Source organism: Ambystoma mexicanum, chromosome 4p (genome assembly GCF_040938575.1).
Source record: "Ambystoma mexicanum isolate Mex_15411 chromosome 4p, UKY_AmexF1_1, whole genome shotgun sequence".
Taxonomy (NCBI): Eukaryota; Metazoa; Chordata; class Amphibia; order Caudata; family Ambystomatidae; genus Ambystoma; species Ambystoma mexicanum.
In genome coordinates this window covers 530,147,039-530,170,614 of record NC_090927.1, presented here as the reverse complement: position 1 = coordinate 530,170,614, position 23,576 = coordinate 530,147,039, and the positions used below count along the sequence as shown (strand labels likewise).

Below are 23,576 nucleotides of genomic sequence, written 5' to 3'. Positions count from 1 at the left end.
CATGTCTACATTTTGTTAATTGTAGTTGCGCTACAAATGGTAACCTGGTTTTACATCCAAGCACAGGTAAGAAAATAAGACTGAGAAATTTTGCAACATTTGAAACATCCAACATTATATATAGCATTGGGTGCCAATGTGGGATGTGCTATGTGGGCCAGTCGACAAGAAAAGCAAAAATCTGATGAAGTGAACAATGATCCAAAGTATGCACCAAGAACATGAAATCACTGGTTCTATCAAATCTATGGGAACTGGCTCACTAGTGAGGCTGAAACATGTTTGGGGCTGCTTGTGGTCTCGTGCAGAAGGGAAGCGACCAAGCCTGACTTGCATATGGTCTTTCTCCTCTTGTAATTGCTTGGCAGGCAAAAAAAGATGGTCTAGGGGGTTGCCCAGAGCAATTATAAACCTAGCCATCACCTCTTTTGTTTTACTTAGTCACACCATGACACAATTGCGGTTTCAGATTTTGGAGGTGATCAAGAAAGGGCCACGTGGAACAGACGTCAATAAACTTCTAATCCGAGGGAATATTATGGGATAGCGACTCTTACTTCCCTTGTCCCAGGAGGGATCAATGATGAGTGCAACTGGAATTGTTTTATAGGTTGATGATGTATATTGTGAGCAATCATTGCTCTATTGGAAGAGGATGCCTGTAATATATACCATTATGTCTAAACAGGTGGAACACTAATCATGTTGCGAGAAGGCAGAGCATTCTACTAGCATTATTAGAGAACGTAATGTATGCCATATTTAAACATGTGGGACTTCTTTGAAGCTATGTGGAACCCAGGCATAGAAATCTAATACCATCAGTATTGGAGTGAGTTGTTGAATACTAGTTGTTAGGCAGAAACCTGTGCAGTTCCCTCTGGGACCACAGTAAAAGATTTAAGACTACAGGTGGTTGGCAGTAAACCCAATTGGTAGCAGTCTGTACCACCCAGATTTACCTGGTAGCTGTGGCTGAGCAGTCAGACTTCTGTCAAGAAGAGTTAGGCAGTATGCAGAGTATTCACAATAGGTCAAAAGAACACAGTAGAACAAGCAAACACTGACCAGAGCTTGGTGTAAAAGAGATATAATTATTTATTTAAAAACACATCTAGTAGAACACACTGGCACTAATATCAAGCAGTTCAAAAACACGGTCACTAAAATATATACACTCCCTTCAACGATTAGTTAGACAAGTCTTAAGTAAAGCAACACTTATTTTCAGACAGCGGTGCGCGCTTAACGAAGGTGCCACTCTAATCAATCGGTTTAAAAGGGAGAGAAAGGCAGAGCCAACACTTTCGGAAGAACACAGGAGAAGAAGGCAGGTTAAAACCGTAAAGTCAAAGTTAACAGGGCCGGACCCACTTTAAGAGGCTCCGGTCGAAATGTGTCCAAGGTCACACGGTTCAAAGTGCCCAAAAGTCTTGCAATAAGTTCAGAAACAGTTGGACCAAACAGAAAGCGACCAGTTAGATGGTCAAGGCGGCCAGCCCAGTCCAGAAGGTTAAGGGATTATTGTTACCTTGTAGCAATCTTTAGAAAGGGAGGCCTGGCGGACACGGTACCTTAAAATGGTCAGAACGCTCCAGCGGGGGCAGTTGTTCCTGGCAGCGGGTGCAAGTCGGTGCTTCGTCCGGAGCAAGAGAGGATCTCGTCGGGGAGGAAAGCAGGAGTCTGTTGCACTGCCAGGGAAGAAACCAGCCGCAGAGTTCTCAATTAAAAGGAGCGGTCCTTTTATTCCCGGTCCAGTGATAAGTGGCTATCCGGTTGCCGGGGTGCTTAGCACGGGCAATTCGACCACAAGACGTCCTGGGATGCGAGAAAGGAAGGTAAACTGGTTGTGCCCACCAGTCAGGGGAAGAAGACTGTCCAGCCGGGAGATCTCCTCTGTCGTTGGGAAGTGGTGAGTCGGTTCACCAGGGCTCCACCGGTGGTGTCGTCGTAGCAGGCCGGCTCAGCTTCTCCCTCGTCGGATTTTCAGGTCCTGTGGCGACTTCTAAAGTTCCAGTCCCAAAAGCCCTGCTTTTATGCAGCAGACCCCCATTCACTCAGCCTAGCTGTCAATCAAACATGCTAAGTGGTGAGCCGGCCGGCTCACCACTTGGGCCAATCACACGAGTGCGACTTGAGTTATCAAGGTAACTCAGTCCAGGGTGCCTAAACCCCCTCCCACACCCCCTGTGGTACCCAGAGTGGCACCACTTTTGGAGGCTTCTGTGGCGAAGCCCGCCAAAAAGTGGAACAAAGTGTTCGACCTTTGGTTTGGAGTTACAGAGGCGAACACAAACGCCATTTTAAAACAGAGTTCTGGCAGAAAATACCAACTAGTGAATTAATGTTAAATAAACCGGCGGTATGTTGGAGGCTATGTTAAAAAGTATTAGCCTCGAACAATGGGAAAATCCCATAGAGATATATTCGCGGTTGAAGATAAAAAGTAGTATCCACTGCCACCAGCCAAAACTTGACGAGGGGGGACGGGACAGTGCCCCCTCGAATAACAGACCCAGGGGCAATCGAATTGCCCCTACCAGTACGTCCACAATATGATGGTTTGTACTGGTTTTGTTAGTAATTTGTGACTAGTAAAGCCAATGGTGACTTTACATGCCCTGGGGGACAGTAGTCAGTCCCAGGGTATGGAGTCTATGGTGGGGGGTCACTATGACACCCCGGTGTTACTGCACGGAGGGTGCTGTGTAACACACATACAAAAACATATGAGACCCTATGGAGTAAAAGACCCCATAGCCCATGAAACACATTAACATTCAAAGAAAGGAACACCATAAATCATGTCCAAGAGTGGGAAAAAAAGAGTCTCACTCTTGGCAGGATAAAAAAACAAACTCCAGAAATCCAGCAAAGCTGCTGGGGGGACTCACTAGGTTAGGAAATTCAGCCTAAACAGAGAATTCTCCCTAACACTAGTATAATTGTTTTATAGGTTGAAGATGCACATTGGGACTAATGTATGCTGTATTAAAGAAATATGTAATGAATACCGTTAAGTATAAAGATATTGAACCAAAACGTGGTAAAGGTAGGGCACTCCACTAGTAATGTCAGATAACTTAATACAGTATTCTATACTCAAACATGCAGATCTTCACTTCAATCATATTCTGAATAATGTTTTAAACTGTCACTGACAGTTCTGTTATCACATATAGTGAATTCTGTAGATCTTAACCAATATTGCATGTCGGCTAGGCGATACATGGGAGGATTGTAACATCATTTGGTCCGTATGATATATTTGCTGATATGTCGCACCAAATCTATCTAATATTCGGCAACATCCTACATTTAGTGAAAGTTTATCAGCCACAGTCATAGATAGTCTTCTGTTAAGTAAGACCATACTTTGTTACCATGTACATTATTTTTGTAAGTACAAATAATGTTTTCTTAACAATATTGTTTTAAACTCCCAGTGTATTCACACGTGTCTACATATTGTAATGATACGCACAGCCAGTCACGTACACCCAAACTGCAATGACATGTTGATGATGCAACAGCGTGGTGATGTCATCCTGCGACGTTACAACATTACTGTTCACGGCCCGATCTACAGAATGGAGACACAGTATGCAAAATTGTTAGGCAGCCACGCAGTGTTCCCTCGCACTGCGTTCCGAGATGCAGATCGTTTCACCCAGCAAGAAGAATAGCTCCAGTAATTGAGTGAACTTTCATTGTCTAGTAGCATTTTTGATTGTGCACGTTCTTTTGCTTGAAGAAAGATTCTCAAGGCCAGATTTTGTTGTAGTGCTGTCAGAGATGAAGAGAGATGGAACCAATTAGGATGTTGACTTCCAGGATAACAGTGAAGGTATTTGTTATAACAGTCATACTTAAATATACCAGTTAGTAAGAAATAAAAGCACATGGAATTAACATAAGATCTAGAACAACTACTATTTGTTATTTTTGTTACAGGGCCGTTATTAAGTGTATTCAGGTTGGTACAGTACATCACATGATGATGATCACATTTATACAACCATGATGGCACAACATATGTGAATTTCATATTCTGTTTCTTTCTGCTTTTTCCTATTGTTGCAGACCCTTGAAAATGGAAATTTTGTCCAAAATGCATTGGATCTTTATTTAATTAAAGCCTGTTATCTCCTCTACAAATTGGTTGAAATACCTTATTGTTTTTTTGTATGAATACCAATTTACAGACAAACAATGATTGGAGATTGTCAGCATTTGTTATAGAAATTCTCCAGCATTGGATCTTTCATGGATTCACATGCTTGGAATATTCCCCGTCGTCAGACTGGGACCCCTCGGTACACATACATAGCCTTTTCCTATAGGAAAACTTCCGACACTTTTGTGTCCTATCTACGTCCTTCTAGGACCCGCCTACGCAAGCTCCGTAGGCCGTCCCGGTATAAGAGGCCCGCCCCCGCGGCTCCCCTTCAGATTTCAACCGTCTCCAAAGTAGTGGGATCTCCTCGTGTTGTCTTACTATTTTGTACAAGGTTGTATTACTGGTATTTGAGTAGAGAAAATATCCTCCGTGTCAGGAAAAGCGCTGTTCCGTCCATGCGCGACATGCGGCTTGAAAAAAGTTTACGAGGGGGGGGGACATATGGATTGTATATATTGCCTCCACCCTCATCATTCGGCGGATAACTGCGACATATGCAAAGGGTTTTCTCAAAAAACCCTCAAAGACCGGAGTCGACGACTGGTGGCATGGCTGAATGATGGAGCGGGGGCATACCCCCCTTCAGAGGTAGGCTCCACACAATCAGTGAAAACATCACGTCGGAACCACCGGCGAAGAAATCTCGACCGACGGAAAAAGAGTTGTCTGGAAGTCGCTCAACTAGAGACTCCTCGTCAAAGAAATCATCTTCATCAAAAAAGCATGGAAAGGAAATTCTCCTCGGGCGATCATCATAGATCGACCACGAGTCGAGAGTCGAGTAAAAGCAAGCCAAGTGTGGAAAAGGCGGGACCGCCAAAACCACCTGCTAAGTCACCGTCGTCGACGGCGGTCCAGTCATCGGCCTCCACCCTGCCACTTACGCAGGTGGCATCCACCGTCCCACCGACAACGGCGTCGACGATGGCCTCGTCGACGGGGGTTCTACAGGAGGCCTGAAGTTTTTGATCCGATCCCCCCGGATAATTTACTGCAAGAACAGGCTGTGTCGCTGTCCTCGGAGGACGAGAACGAGAGAATAGCTGGCCCAGCAGACCTAGGGCTACGAGTGGCTGACAAGTCGTTGACGAGGGGATCCGTTATACCGGTATCTACCCCTCTTCTCAATCCTCAATCTCTTTTGTCGTTGGAAATTCTGTCCACGCTTCAGTCTTTGCTACAGTCGTTGGACCAGAGACTACCTCAGGCAAACCTGCCACAATCACCCATCGACGAGCCGGGACCGTCCCGTCCACCGACGCACCTACGCACGCCAATCTCAGCACTGGCACAAGAGGAAGGTGAGCTGCCAGATTCGGAGTCTGACAGGGGAGCTATGTCGGATATCTCATCATCCCCATCCAGGGATCCAACCTGGGAGTCAGAGGTGGAGTTGGAAACCCCTAGAAGCCCAGCTCACCCGTCCCCTCCGGACGACATTGCGTCATTCCATTCTATGATGGAGAAGGCATGCAAAGAATTTGGTTTGTCCCAGGAAGAACAGAAAAAGGACTGTTTTTTTGTTCGACCACATGGGTAAAAGAAGGAGGTCTGTGTTCTCGATACCAATACTAGACCATGTGTGGAAGGAGGGGTTGCAGACAATGCGTCACCCATTTTCAGAGCCGGCAGTGAAAGGACGCCTCGAAAAAAAGTTTAAGGCTCCAGAATCTACCCCCAAGTGTTTATCCTCCCAACCAACGCCAGACTCGGTGGTGTCGGCGGCAGCGGCGAGGAAGGCGAAGGCCCAGCACAAGTGCACGACTCCGCCTGAAAACGAAGCGAGACGCCAGGATGCTTTTGGCAAAAAAGTGCTATCCGTGGGAGCGACCACAGTAAAGGCCGCAAACTCTCTGGCAATTGTAGCCAGATACGATAGGGAGATGTGGCACAGGCTAGCTCCGTTGCTTGATCATCTTCCGGAAGAGCATAGGAAGGCAGCGATGTTACTTGTCCGAGAGGGTGAGGAAGCCTCAAATCACGCAATAAACATCGCGGTGGACCTCGCTGAGTCAGGCTTCAAGCAAGTCAATAATGGGGTCGTATTACGACGACAATCATGGCTTAAGTGTACCTACTTCAGGCCAGAAGTACAATACAAAGTTTTAGATATGCCCTTTGAGGGAGACCTTCTTTTCAATGAGAAGGTGGACGAAGCCCTAAAGGGAATGAAAGAGGACTCGGACACGGCACGTTCATTGGGTGCCCTCCAGAGTGGCCGAAGCTACAAGTCTTTTCGTCCCTTTAGAGGGGCTTCAGGTAATTCAAGATTCTCTGCGTCTGGAGACAGATCCTTTGGCAGATCGGCTTACCCCTCCCAGGGATACAGACGTGCTTCCCAAACGGCAAACCGTCGCCGGAACTTCCAAACTTCCAGGAAAAGACCATCATATCCGTCGTCGTCGAGAGACAAGCAAAATAAAGATCAGCAGTGACCTACAACACACCGTTCTGGGGGGAAGAGTGTCGGCATATGTCGACGAATGGGATCGACGGATCAATGGGTGCTGGATACTATAAGAAACGGACACTCTACAATTCAAACACAGCCCTCCGCACATTCCACCTGCGTTCACTGCTCATTCCCATCTGAAGATACTGCAACAAGAGGTAACACTCATGTTAGCAAAGGGCGTGATAGAATTAGTTCCAACATCACAGAGAGGTCAAGGAGTCTACTCAAGATATTTCGTTGTAAAAAAGCTGAACGGCAAATGGCATCCCATTTTAGACTTACGCAATCTCAACAAGTCTTTAAAGAGCCTAAAATTCAAGATGCTCACTCTGCAGGAAGTGATCCGCGCCGTTCAAGAGGGGGATTTTCTAGCGTCCCTGGATTTACAGGACGCGTATTTCCATATTCCAATGTGTCGGAAACACAGGAAATTCCTGAGATTTGTAATAGGGCGGACTCACTACCAGTTCACGGTTCTTCCCTTTGGGCTCAAGACCTCCCCCAGAACGTTCACGAAATGCCTGGCTCCAGTAGCGGCCTGGCTAAGGAAGCAAGGCCACCATGTATACCCATACCTCGACGACTGGCTGGTAAGGGGATCCTCCCCAGCGTCGACCAACACAACTTTACAAGCCACCATGCAGCTTCTACAACAGCTAGGATTCGCCATAAACTTCGAAAAATCCTCTCTGCGGCCATTGAGAACGCTGGTATTCCTGGGGGCACAGTTCGAGACCCAGTTAGGGCTAGTGAAACCTTCTCTCGACAGAACCTCAAGACTCAATCAACAAGCGTGCCGACTACGGCGAAACACCAGGCTCTCAGTGAGAAAATACGTTTTGGTCCTAGGGGCCATGGCATCCTGCATCCATCTGGTGGAAAACTGTCGCCTATTCATGAAGCCAGTCCAGGAATTCCTCGCGGACCGATGGACGCAGGCTCAAGGATCGTGGTCAGACAAGATGACCATCGACGACGACGACAAACTGCTTTGGACCCTTCAGTGGTGGCAGAGTTTCCACAATCTGAACAACGGTGTACCCCTACAGGAGCCGGAGTTTCAGCGAACCATAGTCACGGATGCGTCCCTAACCGGATGGGGAGCTCACATGGGTGCTCTCCAAACACAAGGTCGCTGGTCTCCAACGGAGTCACTCCTACACATAAGCGTGTTAGAGCTCAGAGCAGTACGATGGGCCTTGAAGGCATTCCTACCACACATCAAGGGTTCGCGAGTACGAGTACTGACCGACAATACAACGGCCATGTTTTATCTGAGGAAACAAGGAGGTACGCGATCAAGAACTCTTTCCATAGAAGCCCAGAAAACATGGCATTGGGCATTAAAGCACGAAATTTCCATCGTGGCTCATCACCTCCCAGGAGTGAGGAACTCCCAGGCAGACTCCCTCAGCAGAAGCATGGCCCAGATACACGAGTGGGAAATGGACACAGTTCACCTGATGAAAGTGTTCGAGAAATGGGGTCACCCCCCTCTGGACGCCTTCGCGACCAAAGACAACAAGAAATGCGAGCAATTCGCAAGCAGATGGCCTCAAGAGGTTTCCATGGGGGAGGCATTCTCCTTCCCATGGACGGACATGTTCCTTTATGCTTTTCCCCCGTTCCCCCTTATACGGAGGACAATACAGTGGATACGCAGATACAATTGCCGGGTAATTCTAGTGACACCATACTGGCCAAGGCAACCGTGGTTCTCCGACCTGCTTCACCTGTCGCTGGAACATCCCATAGCGTTTCCGAGAGTCCCGAACCTACTATCCCGGGACAAAGGCACGGTGTGGCATCACGACCCGGACAGTCTCAACCTTACAGCCTGGCTCCTGACTTTTCGGAGTTCGGTGCTTTAGACGTTTCGGAGGATTGTCAAAAAATTCTGCAGGTGGCTCGAGCCCCTTCTACAAACAAATCTTACTCCTATAAGTGGCGGAGGTTCTGTGAATGGTGTAGAGGACAACAAGGCCTACAGCCGTTGTTGGTGACGCCGGAACAAGTTCTACCTTACCTGCTCCTCTTGGCGGAGAGGGGATTATCCTTCACATCGATAAAGGTGCACCTGGCGGCCATCTCGAGGTTCACAAGGAAGAGGCAGCCGTCTCCTCTATTTAGTGACAGACTTGTGAAACACTTCATGAGGGGTTTATTTCGAGTTTTTCCCCCGGTAAACCGTTTCCCCCCGACTTGGAGTCTCAACACAGTGTTGGCATGCTTAATGAAACCGCCTTTTGAGCCTATGGCCACGTCCGACATAAAATTCATTTCGTGGAAGTTGGCATTCTTGATTGCTATCACATCAGCTAGGAGAATCTCGGAACTGCAAGCGCTGGTCGTAGACCCGCCATACCTAAGATTCTTTAAGGACAAAGTAGTCCTGGCAACTAATCCTATGTTCGTCCCAAAAGTTCCGACAGTGTATCACAAACACTCGTCCATTGTTCTCCCTACTTTCTTCGCCACACCATCATGGGCAGCAGAAAAAGCTCTTCATACCCTGGACGTCAAGAGGGCTCTGAAATTTTACCTACATCGTACACAGGAACTCAGGTCTACTCGACAACTGTTCATCGCATATGGTCCGTCGACGAGAGGAAAAGCAATCTCTAAACAAGGATTGGCTCGATGGGTCTCATCGACGATTGCGTTTTGTCACTCTAAGGCCGGAAGGCCACTGCAAGGACATCCTAGAGCCCATTCTACAAGATCGATGTCCTCCTCAACAGCTTTATGGGCAGGAATTCCGCTGACGGACATATGCCAAGCTGCGGCATGGTCAGTTCCCCATACGTTTACCCGCCACTACTGCCTTTGCCAGGCAGCATGCGGACGAGGTGCAGATGGGAAGAGCTGTCCTGCGCCATCTGTTTCAGTAAGGTAAGCTCCACGCTGTGGAGAATCTGTTGTCTACCCTTTTAATGACAGTATACTTTATGTGGGTAAGGTTACATGAGTTAACTTATTCCTACTGTACATATGCATTGTGTAGTAGGGTGAGGGTATATTACATTACATTCTCACCGCCGTCTCAAGTGTTACTGCTATACAATCTAAGCATGTGAATCCATGAAAGATCCAATGCTGGAGAAGGGAATAGTTTCTTACCTGTAACTCCATTTCTCCAGCATTGGTATCTTTCATGGATTCACATGCGCCCGCCAACCTCCCCGGAATGCAATGTATTTGATTGATAAGTTTAACCCTTCCTACTTTGGAGGGGCCGAAATCTGAAGGGGAGCCGCGGGGGCGGGCCTCTTATACCGGGACGGCCTACGGAGCATGCATAGGCGGGTCCTAGAAGGACGTAGATAGGACACAAAAGTGTCTGAAGTTTTCCTATAGGAAAAGGCTATATATGTGTCCCGAGGTGTCCCAGTCTGACGACGGGGAATATTCTAAGCATGTGAATCCATGAAAGATACCAATGCTGGAGAAATGGAGTTACAGGTAAGAAACTATTCCCTTAGAAGGCATAGCCGCTGTAGGTATGTTTGGTTTCTAAAAGATGTGACGAGTCAGACGACATCAGCCCGGAAATAAAGAGACAAAACTCTGCCCCCACAGAAAAGTGCTACATTTTTCCACAACACCTTATAAGTTCAGCACTGAAATAGCATATGGGTATATGCATTTCTGTAATGTTAATACTGGGACGAGGAAACATCATATAGAGGATAACCATAAACTGAGGTTTAGTCCTCTTTGTGTCGTACATCCGTGCCATCAATAAAAATAAAGGTCTACAATCAAATGTTTGTGGTTTTTGGAGTAGTACAAGCAATAGTACACCTAGCAGCAGCGGTCTTGAGTAGAGGAATAGCAGTGTTAGTGACGGTCGTGGTTGAAGCCTGCAAAATAAGAATTGCGGACTGAATGGAAGTGGGAAGTTGGATCCTGGGAGAGAGCTGGAAAACTCCTATTCACTGTGTAAATCCCATCCCATAACAGCAAGAAAGTTGGAGGTGGGACTACCGTGACACTCGAGTGGTGGAGGAAGTTAACCAACAAGAGGAGAAGAGAAAATAACTACCCGGCGTCAGGTGTGCAGGAGCGTGAGGAACATAGAATACAGAGGGCTGACAAGCAGGTCGGCAAACAGCAATGGACGAAGTAGGCAACTGGAAGGAGGACTGTGCGGATCGCCGCTCTCTAAACCTTGACAGTTGGCGGGCCCCGAAAGGACGTCTTGAGAGAGAGAGGGGAATCCACAAGCCTCCAAGGTAACCTAACGCACAGTACCAGAGGTGCGGGTGTGGCAACCCCAAATGCATAAACAGTTTTCAGACGGGTAGAGGACAAACGCACAGTATCTGGTCATGCATGCAAATAAGTTAAGAATAAACAGAAGAAATGCTGGGTAAATAAATACCCCAGTGTACTTGATAGATGAAACAAGAAGTACACCGTTTACCCCTCTGAGATGAATACTGCAGAATCCTCACAAAGACCCTAACTCAAGTCTCCTCCCAGGTGGACAAGGGAAGGAAGCTTATACTCGATCCTGACCCTGGGGGTGGTATTAGCCGGGAGGATCACCTGTGTGGAGAAGGTCCCCAAGGGAACAGGACTCAGTCGGGAAAGACGCAATGTGTCTTCCCCAAGAAGAGATTTCATGGATGCCAGTGCAATAGCTTGCTGCCGAAGTGAGGTTTCCTTTCCAAATGCTATTCATCCTGATGGTTGTCCAAAACTGTCATAATTATTTATCGAGAGTAAGCCCCCCCCGCCACCCCACCCATTCGCAAAGTTACCCACAGTTATGGTGGTAAAAACTCTTGTAATCAACTGCTAAATGCGAATCTCAGACCATTAACATCTTAAGTTCTGATAAACTTAACTCTCCTGTAAATCAGAAACACTAATGGAGTCCTTATCAAACTCTGGTGGAAGATATATTTAAGAATAGAAGTGAAAGAGTAAACGAGGTTATTTGGACATTGGGGTCTTCAAGTCCCACAATGCCCAAAGTACTGGGACGAGGAAGAGAGATGCAGAGGTAATAGACTGCAAGGAACAGCCTAATGGTGCTAATTACCCATTCCTGAGTGGGAATTATGAAGAGCCTCCTCCACTGCAGACTGTTAGGAGTAGTAGGATGTGGAGTGATTGCTGTAACTCCACGTTGCAGTGGCAGCAGAAGTCGAAGGAAAGCAGAGATGCCGGGGAAACTGTTGTTTGCAGAGTGGATTCCGGCCTTGATAGGGTCTCTACCTTTTGAAGACCTTGCATTCAGAGGTTGCGTGGCAGGAAGCAGTATTGTGGAAGCTCCTCCCTCGAAGACCGTGAATATAGAGGTTGCGCAGAGGGAAGCATTAAGCTTTCTCCGTTGTAAATTGGGGTCCAGTGGCAGGCGAGTACCGGAGTGCCCCAGGAGTGAGGAACGCTCCTCTCCCGACCGGCACGGGCCACGGGAACTGAAACTAAGCAGTTTGTTGTGTAGAACGAAGCAGAAGACACTGTGACAGCAGAGCGAGCTGGCGCATATTACAGCAATTGGTGAGTTCACAACTATCTTGTAAACCTGGACCCTCCGTAATCGTCCACTGGCCATTAATGTTCACTTTGATTACCGAACTTCTAGCAAGACACTAAAGTGGCAGAATAAGAACTTTGGGCGCAGACAAGAAGGTTATAATGATACTTAAAGATCAAACTAATTGCCAAAACTAACAGAGGGCCATATTAAAAGAAGTTAACAAGAACCAAAATTATCAAAGCCAAAAGAAGGCAATACTAAAGCAAATTGACAAGACCCATCATTGCCAAAGCCAAGAGAGGGCGATTCGGAAGCGAGCGAAGTCTAACCTATTTGCCAAAGCAAGAAAGAGGCAGTAGTTGGAAAAGACCCAAACAAGCATTGTCTAAACCAAAAAGAAGCAAGTGTGTTAAGCCATTATCAGCATTTGGTAGATTTACGAGTGGGAAAAGAGTGGCAGGAAAGCAGCCCTCCTGATAGGAAGTATTCAGGAGGAGAAGAGCATAACCTGTGTTGCATGTGGCAATCACAAGTGTGGAACAAACGGCGCCAATGTGTCATGTCTTCTGTGAGGGGTCTGAAATGTGAGCCGGACAACTTTGTGACACATTTTCAAAAGATCACATTTTATTAAACTCAAAGGTTTCATAAATGCCCCTGATGAGGATTTCTCTGCCTAAAATAAACTAAAGGAAACACTCTAATTCTATCCCTCACACTTGTCCATACAATAAACTCAACAAGGTAATATATGGCAATTCAGATGCAACAAAATTAACATTTATATCCAAGACCAGGTAACTGTTTCTCTGGTAACCTGGGTGACCGACGGTTCAAGACAATAAGGATATCCTGTCTTGCAACAAGTTCCAATAAGTCTCTCAATTGGACTTGACCAACAGTTCAAAATGTTCAACTCATCTTTGGTTTCTTCACTTGGAGCAGAGTTTTACAGTTTTTTTTCAGAAAATAAGTATCCTTCCACGTTCATCAAAATCAACAAAAAGGCTTCTGTCAGGATAATTCTGTAATTTTTCATGAAATCCTTGCATCAGCAATATTTATTTGTAAGGATACTTTCACAACTGTTTACAATGTGCTTTTGTGGTCTTGCCACTTCTTTAACCAAACCACATTACTTCAATGACTTCTGCCTGGGCCACTTGCCTGCCAGGCCTATACTACAAGGTCCCTTGTTTTGGTGTACTCTCCTGCCAGGACTAGCAAAACAACTACTACTTCTACAATTTCTTCTGTGGTTTTGTTTTTTCTTCACACAACTCAAAAAGTCTTGTTCAACAACCTGTTTGACAACTTCTTCAGGGAACCATGAGACACATTGGTTCTGTTTATTCCATGCTTTTGATTGCCGCATGTAATATAGGTTATGATCCTCTCCTCCTGAACACCTTCTGTCCTTCTTGCCACTCTTGTTGTCACACTCTGACATCAACCAAGTACTGATAAGGATGTTCTCTTAATCCTGCTCTTCTTTGACTTAGGCAATACTTGTTCAGGTCAGCTCCCCCTATTGCTTCTTTCTCCCTCTGACAATAGGGTCTATAAACAACTGGTTTCTTGATGGCCTTCTCTTTGGCATTGGCAATTATAGTTCTTTTTAACTGGATTATTTATGGTATACATTTGGCTTTGGCAACAGTGTATATGGGATTCTAACAATATTGCCCTCTCGTGATGTTGGTGGTTATTCTGACTGTCAAAATTACAATGACACTTGGCTGGCCTGTCCACCAAGTTCTTATATTGCCGCTTGGTATTTGGAATAATTATCTTTCTGCTTCACATCAGTTCGACATACATAACATTTGTATTTTTGCCACTTGGCTCTTAATTCAATCAATATTCAAAGCTCCCGGGCTTGGCCAGCAGACGGTTATCGAGCGCTATATACTAGTGAACTCACCAGGTTCTGCTGCCTTTGGGTTGTCTGCTTCTTTTTCTCTGGGCGACACAGAGAACTGCTTAGTTCCGTCTTCCCTGGCTCGCGCTGCTCAGAAAAGGAGGGTTTCTTGCTCCAAAGGCTCTCTGGTGCTCGCCTACCACCAGAGCCTGCCTTAATGTGGTGGAAGATTCTCACTTTTTTGCTTCCCGTGCGCTAACTCCGCAAATATGATCTTCAGCGCGAAGGCTCTCATAGATAACGCTTCCCGCTACACGGTCTCTGCAACCAAAGTCTCTGAAGGAAAAGACCCTCTCAGAGCCGGCATATGCACTGCAAACTATATTGACTTCAGCGTCTCCCTTCTCCTTCTGTTTCAGCTGCAATGTGGAGTTACAGCAAACACTCCACCTCCCACTACGGTTCTCTGCTACGCTCTATGGCCTGCACCGCAGGGGGCCTTTTATGCCTCCCACTCTCCCTCAGATGTGGGTCAGTAACCCTATTAACCTGCAACTTGTAGATCAGTGCCTCTGCCTCCCTCTTCTTCATCCAAGTATTGGTGATTTTGGAGACTTGAAGTCCCCAATGTTTTATTAATGGAAATAGTGCTGCAAAATTCCTTTCTGTCCTTCACTACCTTTTCTAACGGATTGTTCGAAGGATCTAATGAAGGGTTTTGTTTTAAATTAAATGTAGAGTTTGCAGAATCTAATATGTTCATATTTAATCACTTTTACCCTTCTCCTATTGATCGTAGGAGTTTTCACCTTTTTATATATGGACATGATTTTGGAAGGCAAACCTCTATTCCCAACCTAAAACGTTTTGTAAAGGTTTTCACTATCTTCACGATAATTGGCTTAAAGAAAAGCTCCTAGCCATTACAGACTCTGGTATCACTGACACGTCCTCCTCTGAGGAAGACAAATACTACGTATCTCAACTGATTCCTCCTGTTCCCGAACCTTCCCCTCCCACGTGATCCTCCCAGCTAATACCTTCTCCAGGGTCTGCATCAGCGGGTAGTGTCGGCCTTCCCCTGGCCACCTCGTAGGAGACATTGGGTAGGGTTTTTGTGAGGACTCATCAAATTTCCCGGAAGACGTAGTCAATACTGAAGTTGTTGAAAGTCAAAGGACTTTGATAAGTTGTTTGAAAAAAACTTTACCACAGTAGTACTTTTATACCAGGGCAGGGACTTTACAGTGATAGCCGTGGCAGGTGAGTGGACCAGGAAGAAGTTATTGAATTACTGTGTTGTCGTTAAAGGCTTTGACGACGTAGCAAGACCACTAAAATAATACTTTGTGAACTATTGTGGAATCATCCTGCCAAAACATTGTTGCTGATACAGATGAATTGTGGAAGTGTATTTTTTTTTCCTTAAGAAGTTGTGTTGAACTCTTTGCTACAAGTGGAGAGATAAAGATTGGTCATCTCATTTTGAACTGTTGGTCAAAGTCCAAGAGAGAGACTCTTGGAATAAGAAGAACTTTGTTGCAAGACAGAACTTTCCTATTTTGAACTGCTGATTGCAAAATCCTGCTTTGAATCTGGGGAAGAGGACCTCACCCAGGTTACAAGGAGAAACAGATGCTAAGTTTTTGTTGGACATAAGGAGTGTTTCCTTAGTTTATTTTGCTAGGCAGCTAAATCCTCTACAGGTTAGGGATAGTGAGGCGTTTGACAACCCCTTTTGAGTTAATAAAATGGTATTTTATGAAAAACTATTACTAAGTTATCCACCTCACATTTCTGACCCCTCACGCCATCCTAGTGTTTGGGACTTGCTTGGCAGGTTAGTACTCCAAGAAGTCTGGGTAAATGAAGAGACATACAAACATTGGTACCAGACTAAACCAACATTGCGCATACAAAGAGCGGCAACATCTCTACTCTTCCTCGTCACAGTGGTTCTTGGGAAAGTGGCAATACCTGGCACTAAAATAAAACAAAGTCTGCCACAGACAACCAAGCACTATTTGAATAGCCACTTTCTTCCCTATAACAACGTTATAGGGAAGAAAATCACTTCGTCAGTGGCTGAGCCGACAGGTGAGAGACTCTTACTTGTCACTTTGGGTAACTTAAATTTTTAGCAAGTTTTGGGCGTTTTACTTTCCACGTTGGAACTTTGTGCAAAGTAGTTGGGAAAGGCTGCAGACAAGTAGCGAAGAACGTATTATTTTCTCCCTATAGTAGATTTTCTACTATATAGCGTGTGAGGGTCAGATTAGGGTTTTTGACAGAGGAAAGTGGAAATTATTTTTGGACATCCTGACTACTAGGGTCTCATTAGTTCGTTTGTTGAGGCAGCGAAACCCCTCATAGAGTTAGGGATAGTGAGCCATTTTTTCCAACCAGTTTTATAATTTTAAAAAAGTCATTCTGAAGTAACCAAGACTTTCTCTCTCCTTACTGCAACCTCTCATACAGATCTTCTGTTGGAATGTATTTGTCTCCCTGATTTAAGACACATGGCTGACAAATGACCCCCTTAATCTTTGACAAGAAAGTTAAAGAACATTATATTTTGAGGTTGGAATGTCTGAGTTGCAAACTGGAATATGCTTTACTGCTTGTGAAACATATATAAGAATGGAGCTTTCGCATCATGATGATTGCATTTTAGTTAGTATCATGACAATGTTGCATCAGTCTAATTTTGTTGTGTAATAGGAACATTTATTAGGTTTAGGGATTTCAGTTGCATCTTGATTATTTTGTGTTATTTCAAAAAATTCTGTGTTGACTTTAGTTAGTGTTTTTTGTTCATGATAGTAAAGCAATACACTGTGTATGTTTGTTTTATAGTGGAGAATAGACAGTGCAGCAACATCTACATATGAAATAGGAAGCCCTCCTGATTATCGAGGCGAAGCCTGCATGAAGAGACATGGCATTTCCATGAATCATATTGCGAGGCAGGTACTGTGCCTTACTTTGTTTTTACCATCTTAGTTGTCAACTTTGTTTTGTATTGCAGTGGATGATTGACAGTGGTGCTGTTTCTGACTGGAATGTGGGAAGTTCCCCAGATGCAAGGGCACTAAGCTGCCTAAGAAGGCATGGTCTGGAAACGACTCATAAAGCACAGCAGGTATAAAGCAGTCATTTTCATATTCCGCTATTGAATAATGTAGGGCTCTTCCTTCTTAAAAGATGTTTGCTCAGAGAACTGTTTTTGAAATAAGTTGATATCCGAGTAAAAAAATACAAACATCTATACCTCTTCTTTACATGTCATGTCATTTACACAGACTGTGCGAGCATGCATGTTTGCTTCTTTGCGACAGAGCCAACCTCTACTGAACCTGGTCTACTTAAATATGCCTCTTATGTGAGAGCTGCCGTTTTTACCTCCGACACTTATACCCCTTGTGCATCAGGGGTACGAAAGAAGAGAGTGAGCTGCTTAATCTTGGTAGGTGACCGTGATATTATTGGCTTAACGTTTGAGTGGTGTCATGAAATCAATGAAATAGTGAGCAGCCCCAGAGGCTTTCCCCACCTCATCCTAAATGGAAATTTGGAGATGGGTAAACAAACCTTGTACATGTTTATGCCAGCGAGTGTGTGCCTCCCTAGCCCTGCCCTCCCCTCAATTGCTGAGTCTTGATTTACCTTATTGGCATGAGTAATGAAATCCTAGAAGTACATGAACCAGCGCAGCTTAGTTGCTCTTGCTCCTCTTATCAAAGGCGGATTTCTTTGGGGACTGAGTCAATGGAATGATCCTGTATATTTTGTTATTGGGCACTGGGCATTTTCACTCACTCACGACGTGCCTGCTACTTTTCTTTTCTTATTTAATTTAATATTGGTTGTCCAAGAAACATGAAGTTTTTATTTGAATGTTGGTATGACATAAATTTGAAAATATATTTTGTTTATATAGGCCCCTTTGTGGGGGATATGTCAAGAAAAAACTCTGGGTAGTTTAAATAACTAACTACCATCAAAGATAACTCGACCCTTCTTTGAAAGAATGCACAAATGAGAGAGAGGGTTCACTTGGGGCAAACTTGTAGCAATAACAAGGTAACTGCAAAAGGAAAATTGGTGTATTGTGTGACGAATCATCAATGATTCCCCCCGCCCCCCTCTGAAAACCTGGCCTTGGACCCTTCTCATGTGGCCAGTGAAGGGCAGACTCTTCCTGGTCCTGACCGTGGGGGTGGTGCACTGCCGACAATGAGATGGGGATGGCGGGGGTTTGAACAGGTCAGGAAGACTGGAAAAACCCCTTGTTTAACCTTTACCTCCATCCCCACACTTCTAATTGCTTATTGCCAACTATAAGAAAGTCTAATTCTAGTGATTGGAACTGTAAGTCCCATAATCCCCGAAGTACTGGGACGAGGAAGAGGGCTCGTGAACAATATTGCAGGAGTAGTCCGCTTGTTCAGCATAATGACCCACACCTGCTGGAAGCAGAGGGGCTGAAAAGGCCCCCTCAGGTGCCCGCCATTAGATGGAGCTGTAACTGGAGTTGTTGCAGAAGCAGAGTATGGTGTTGGCAATCCAAGCAGAAGTGGGTGAAAAAAAGGAACGCCAGGACTGTGACCAAGCAGATTACAACTGCCTGTCCTGAGAGGGTGCTGTTCCCCCTAAATCTGGAGTGCAGAAGTTGCGCAGCGCAAGGCATGAAGGAAGACTGCTTTTCTTCATGTGTACCTGAAAGCAGAAATTCTGCAGCAAGAAGAAGCGTGCCGAAAGGCGTTATGCAGCCCAGGGTCCCAGGAGCAAGAAGAAATCCATGATTGCATGGCATGGCCGAAGGCACATTCACCGTGAGGGGAGTGTGTCCAAACAAAGCCAGAAGCAGTCCAAGCCTTGCAGCACGCAAAGGGAGCAAGATAGAAGCCAGTGAGTGTTACTTAACGCTTTGATCCCTTGCACAAAGGCAGGCAGACAACTATATCCAAATAGACTCACCCGTGTACAAGTGAAAGCTATTTTAAACCGACCATTGATTGGCAGACAATGAGAAGTCTGAAAAATGATTTGGAAAACATTAATTAAATATTAAAATCTCTGAAATCAGAGTGGTCGAGTGTTCCTAAAAGAGATTCTGAGGTGAATATTAACAGGTGAATCACTTGTGAAGCAGAGGAAAACAATGCGACACTGATAAGTGACTAATTGTGAGATTAGGGAACAAGCATTACCCAAGCCAAGAGTGAATCAAGTATTTTCCCAAAGGCAAAGAGTGGTGCAAGCATTGCCCAAGGCCAAGTGAGATACACGTATTGCCAAAGCCAAGAGTTTGTTGAAAAGCGTGGGCGGTTGTCCCACGCCCCAAGAGATTCTGAATGTGTCAGATGCCTACGAGTGTGTTGTAGATGCTTGGGGAGGCTATAAGGTGGAGGTACGTGCCTGCAGAAGCTGTATTATGGGTAGGTTATTATGTGACTGGGTGTAGATTGCACTTGGAAATTAAACGCCACCTTAGAAAATAGCATCCATCTTGAAATCGAGGCCAGACGCTGCACTGCCACCAGAACAGTAGGCCCGGGCATCGAATATACAGATACGTGTATGAATGCTGGAGAAGGTTGCAGCATGGGCAACAGTGGGAATGGCCAAATATGTGGGGATTCATAAACCTCTCATTGTTTCATACTATTTGCACGTGTAACCCAGAAAGAATGAGCCCTGCAAGACCATGAGGGGGCTGAGAGCTCCATGTGCACAGTTATCCCACGAGAAGGAGAGCACATGCCTCTGACCTAACCTAAACCCTTAGACATAGTGTCTAGATGCCCCTCTCCCAAGACCCCAGCATTCCAGAGTATCAGCCAGCCCAAGACCACCTACCATAAAACTGTGAGAACACCCATTTCTGAAAAGGATCACAGCAGACGATCCCGGACCCGTGTGATTTGTGCTTCGAGGTGCCAGGGAGAGAAAGTAACACATTTACGCGCAGGGTGGGAAGAGTTGAAACAACGCTGACTGGTCTGGGATCGAGCTGGGGTTTGTAAGATAGTGTGAGCTTGAAGGTCTCCTCTGCGCCCATGTCTGCAGTACCAGGTGCACATTAGGCCACAGATGATTTGTGCTTTTAATTGGCAATTGGGGACTGCAAACCCGATGACGTGGAAGATGATGGACCGGAGATGCTGGTACCAATGACCTGGCATCCCATATGGAGCAGGCTGCCTATGTATAGGGTCGCACCAACCAGTTACGTGGATCAGTAGCCTATGTAATGTACGTCAGCTAGGACGCTTCTCACCTGTATAAACTATCGTCCATGTTGATTTTGTCAGAGCGCTCTGTGGCCGCAAAGTCCTTTGATGGTGCATCTTTGTCTATTTGTGTAAATTAACCTTGTTCTCCTTGCAAGAGGTGTGCTGGACCTATTTCCGTAGTGGGTGTATATTTTCTGGTGTTAGCGTTGATGGGGTTCTCTACATTTCTGGTGATCCCTGATGTGATCCCAGATTTTCTGCGAAGACTGGGGCTTCCAGGCCGCATGTCTGGATGGGCCACGCCCACCTGCAGTGACCAGTCCCAAGCGCGCAACCCATAGTGGTGTACAGGAGCTGTTCTCAAAGAATTCCTGTCTGCTCTTTGGGGCGGAGCGGCTCCTAGGAAGGTGCAGGCAGTTATTGGGACCCTTTGACGGAGAAGCTCGGGTGAACATGCGATGGAAGTACACCTCTTGCGAGAGATGTTAACATGGATACCGGTGCGTGTTGTAGAGGAGAGAGCAAGATTGAAGGGTGAATTGGTGCGTGATCGAACTGAGGTGTGCAAAAACTATGTGGTCGTTTTTATATTTTAGTATTAGCATTGTTATTAGTATAAAAGGAGAGAAACGGAAGCTAGGAGAGAAGATGGCTCCATATTTTTACATGTGAAAAGAGGATACAAAATGTAGGGGCTCTGTATAATTGGAGAGCTTAGATTCATGTGCTCAATATATTCCGGGTTGGGGGAATGAGGAAGTAGTGCAAGTGGTCGGTATGCAGAGTGAGTGTGTGTACGGGTGCAGGAGTGTGGACAGGGGGCAACTGGGGAGCGGGAACGGAGGACTGGTAGTGATGCTTAAGATGTGTTGCGCATGGTATATAATCTAAGAGTTTTGAATGGATTGTGTCCTCCCACGTATTCCTCATCTTTGTACCTTCATGTCCAGCTTTAGCTGCTTCAGAAAAAAAATTCTCTAGTCGGCAGAGGGCGCTGCACATCGAGACGGGTGACTCGATGTCCCTCGAAGGCATCCATCTCGGCTGACGTCATCGTCCAGTACATATACCACGCACAACGCCCTTTCTGCAATAGTGATACTTCGTGATTAACGGTGTGCTACAGTTTTCTTCGAAAACCTGTCGAAATGGCCTTGTCTTCTGCTCCAAGTACTCCGAAAACGGGTTTCTAAAAGTGTATGCGATGTGGCACAAAGATGTCCATCACGGACCCGCATAAAGTTTGCCTGTGGTGCCTGGGCATTGAACACGTAACTAGCGACTGTCGATCCTTTCAGTCGATGACTGGTAAGGCCTTAAAAGGGCATAAGTCGAAATTAGCAGTGGGTAGGATTGTCCCCAAATCCCCATCCTCTCCTTCTAAATTGACGACAACCCATGAGTCGGGAGATTCCTCTCCTCACAAAAGACAATCCAAAAAACAATCTCATTCGAGGAGCAGACCACCTTCGTCGTCCTCTAAAAGAAATCAAAGAGAAGACGCAGATCACAGTCTTCTTCCTCATCTTCGTCAGAAAGAGAAGTGGGAACTCTTTAGGAGAAAATTAAATAAGATCTTCGATGATCAGGCTCCAATACCTTCGAAGCACAAGAAGATTTGCCATGCCACTGTGGCTGAAAGCTATGCGCCCTCGTGCCCGGGTAAGCCTAAGACTACTCGAGAGTCTTCGAGCATTCCATGAGACGAGAAATTGTGGAAATTGACGCGTCTAGGGCAAAATCCCTCAAAGTATAAATCTAAAAATATAGCAAGATACATTAGGTTGTAATGCCGTGCAAGGACTCAAAGTAAATATACAGTTCCACGAACATATCCACTTTATTGTATCAGCAGACACGTTTTTCGACCAATTGCAATCTTCCCGTGGACGTATGTAAGATGTAGCCAAAATAGATCAATGCCACAAATCGGTCACGAGACTATTTGTGTTTCCAAGGAAACTCAATAGGGCTTTATCCCTTAGGATTGGAGATACGGGTATCTGCACCAACACTTAATGAAGGTCCATATTGGGGTTACTAACACAAATAGTCTTGTGACGGATTTGTGGCATTGGTCTATTTTTCTTACATAGGTCCACGGGAAAATTGGAATTCTTTGGATAACTCGCCATTGTTTGTTAGATTTCAAGGATCTAACCGTGGTTTAAATTAAAGTGGCTCAAATTCATAAAGGGGATTTAATTTACACTCTATGGGTTAAGACTAATACTAACGACTGGCATTTAAAAGGACCGATTGGTCGAAACACGTGTCGGCTGATACAATAAAGTGGATATGTTGGACACTTGATATTCGTGGAAATGACTATTTGAATTGTTCTTAGGAACTGTATATTTACTTTGAGTCCTTGAGCGGCATTACAACCTAACGTATCTTGCTACATTTCAGTTTTCTTGACCCTATTGGGGGCGCCTTGTGTGTTGTTAGGCTGCGGCACTGGACACAGTCTGTAATTTCAGGAGGATTAGCGCAATCTCATTCAGGTTACACCCCAATTACCCCAGAGAAATACTAAATCTAAAAATATGTAATCTACGCCACAGACACGGATGCCATAGACTCCTTTGATGTCGATACGTAAACCATTGATGCCATTTGTTCAACCTTTGGGATAAAGTCAAGAAAAGGTATTTAAACCTTTACCCAAAAAGGATTTTTTCAGCTTAATGACTTCTATTTATGAGGGATATGAATCTACTGATAATTGATTTTAATTGTTTTCTGAATGAGCGTTTGGATAGTACTGGGGGCAGGGGTCCTACTAAACAACATATGACACGGTCGCTTGAGGGGGTGATGGAGGACCTTGATTTGGTAGAGGTGTTTAGGGAACGACATGGTGAAGAAAAGGGGTTCTCCTACTATTCGGGCCTGCATGGTTCATATTCACACCTAGATTACCTCCTAACAGGGAAGGAGCACTCTCAATACTTTGAGGAGCCAGAATACCTGTCCCGTGCCCCATCTGTTCAGGACGAGGGTGGGATCTCCCCGGCGGTTATGGCGAATACAGAAAGGGGCACTGGGGTATGGGGCATTTGTCAATGAACTTAGCAAACAGATTGATACTTACTTTGAATTGAATGGGGATCGGTGTTGTCAAGGGAAATGCTTTGGGAGGCCTTCAAGGCGACTATACGGGGAAGGTGCCTCTCCATGACAGTGGGTATGCAGAAGCGGCTACTGGATACACTGCACCGTATGGAAACCCAGATTGCAGACCTTGATAGGGAGGCAGTGAGAGAGGCCCAGGTAGGGGAAGGCTTAGTGCAGATCCTTTAGCTCCACCAGAAGACCCTGGTTGACCTGACGTGTTTTGATAACAG

General features: G+C 45.5%; 1 protein-coding gene across 5 annotated transcripts in view; it reads left to right on the top strand.

The window, feature by feature from the left end:
• The window catches only part of ACP1 (acid phosphatase 1), a 302,138-nt gene that overhangs the window by 100,020 nt on the left and 178,542 nt on the right, over positions 1-23,576 (top strand). For 2 of the 5 annotated variants that reach the window (XM_069606057.1, XM_069606055.1), the window contains exon 3: positions 16,844-16,957. The exons of 1 other annotated variant lie outside the window; for it this stretch is intronic. In XM_069606057.1, the coding sequence (XP_069462158.1) occupies positions 16,844-16,957 (114 nt within the window). Of the gene's footprint in view, positions 1-16,843; positions 16,958-17,015; positions 17,130-23,576 lie in introns of all 5 variants that reach the window. 2 more of the 5 variants (XM_069606056.1, XM_069606058.1) reach the window with 1 other exon arrangement.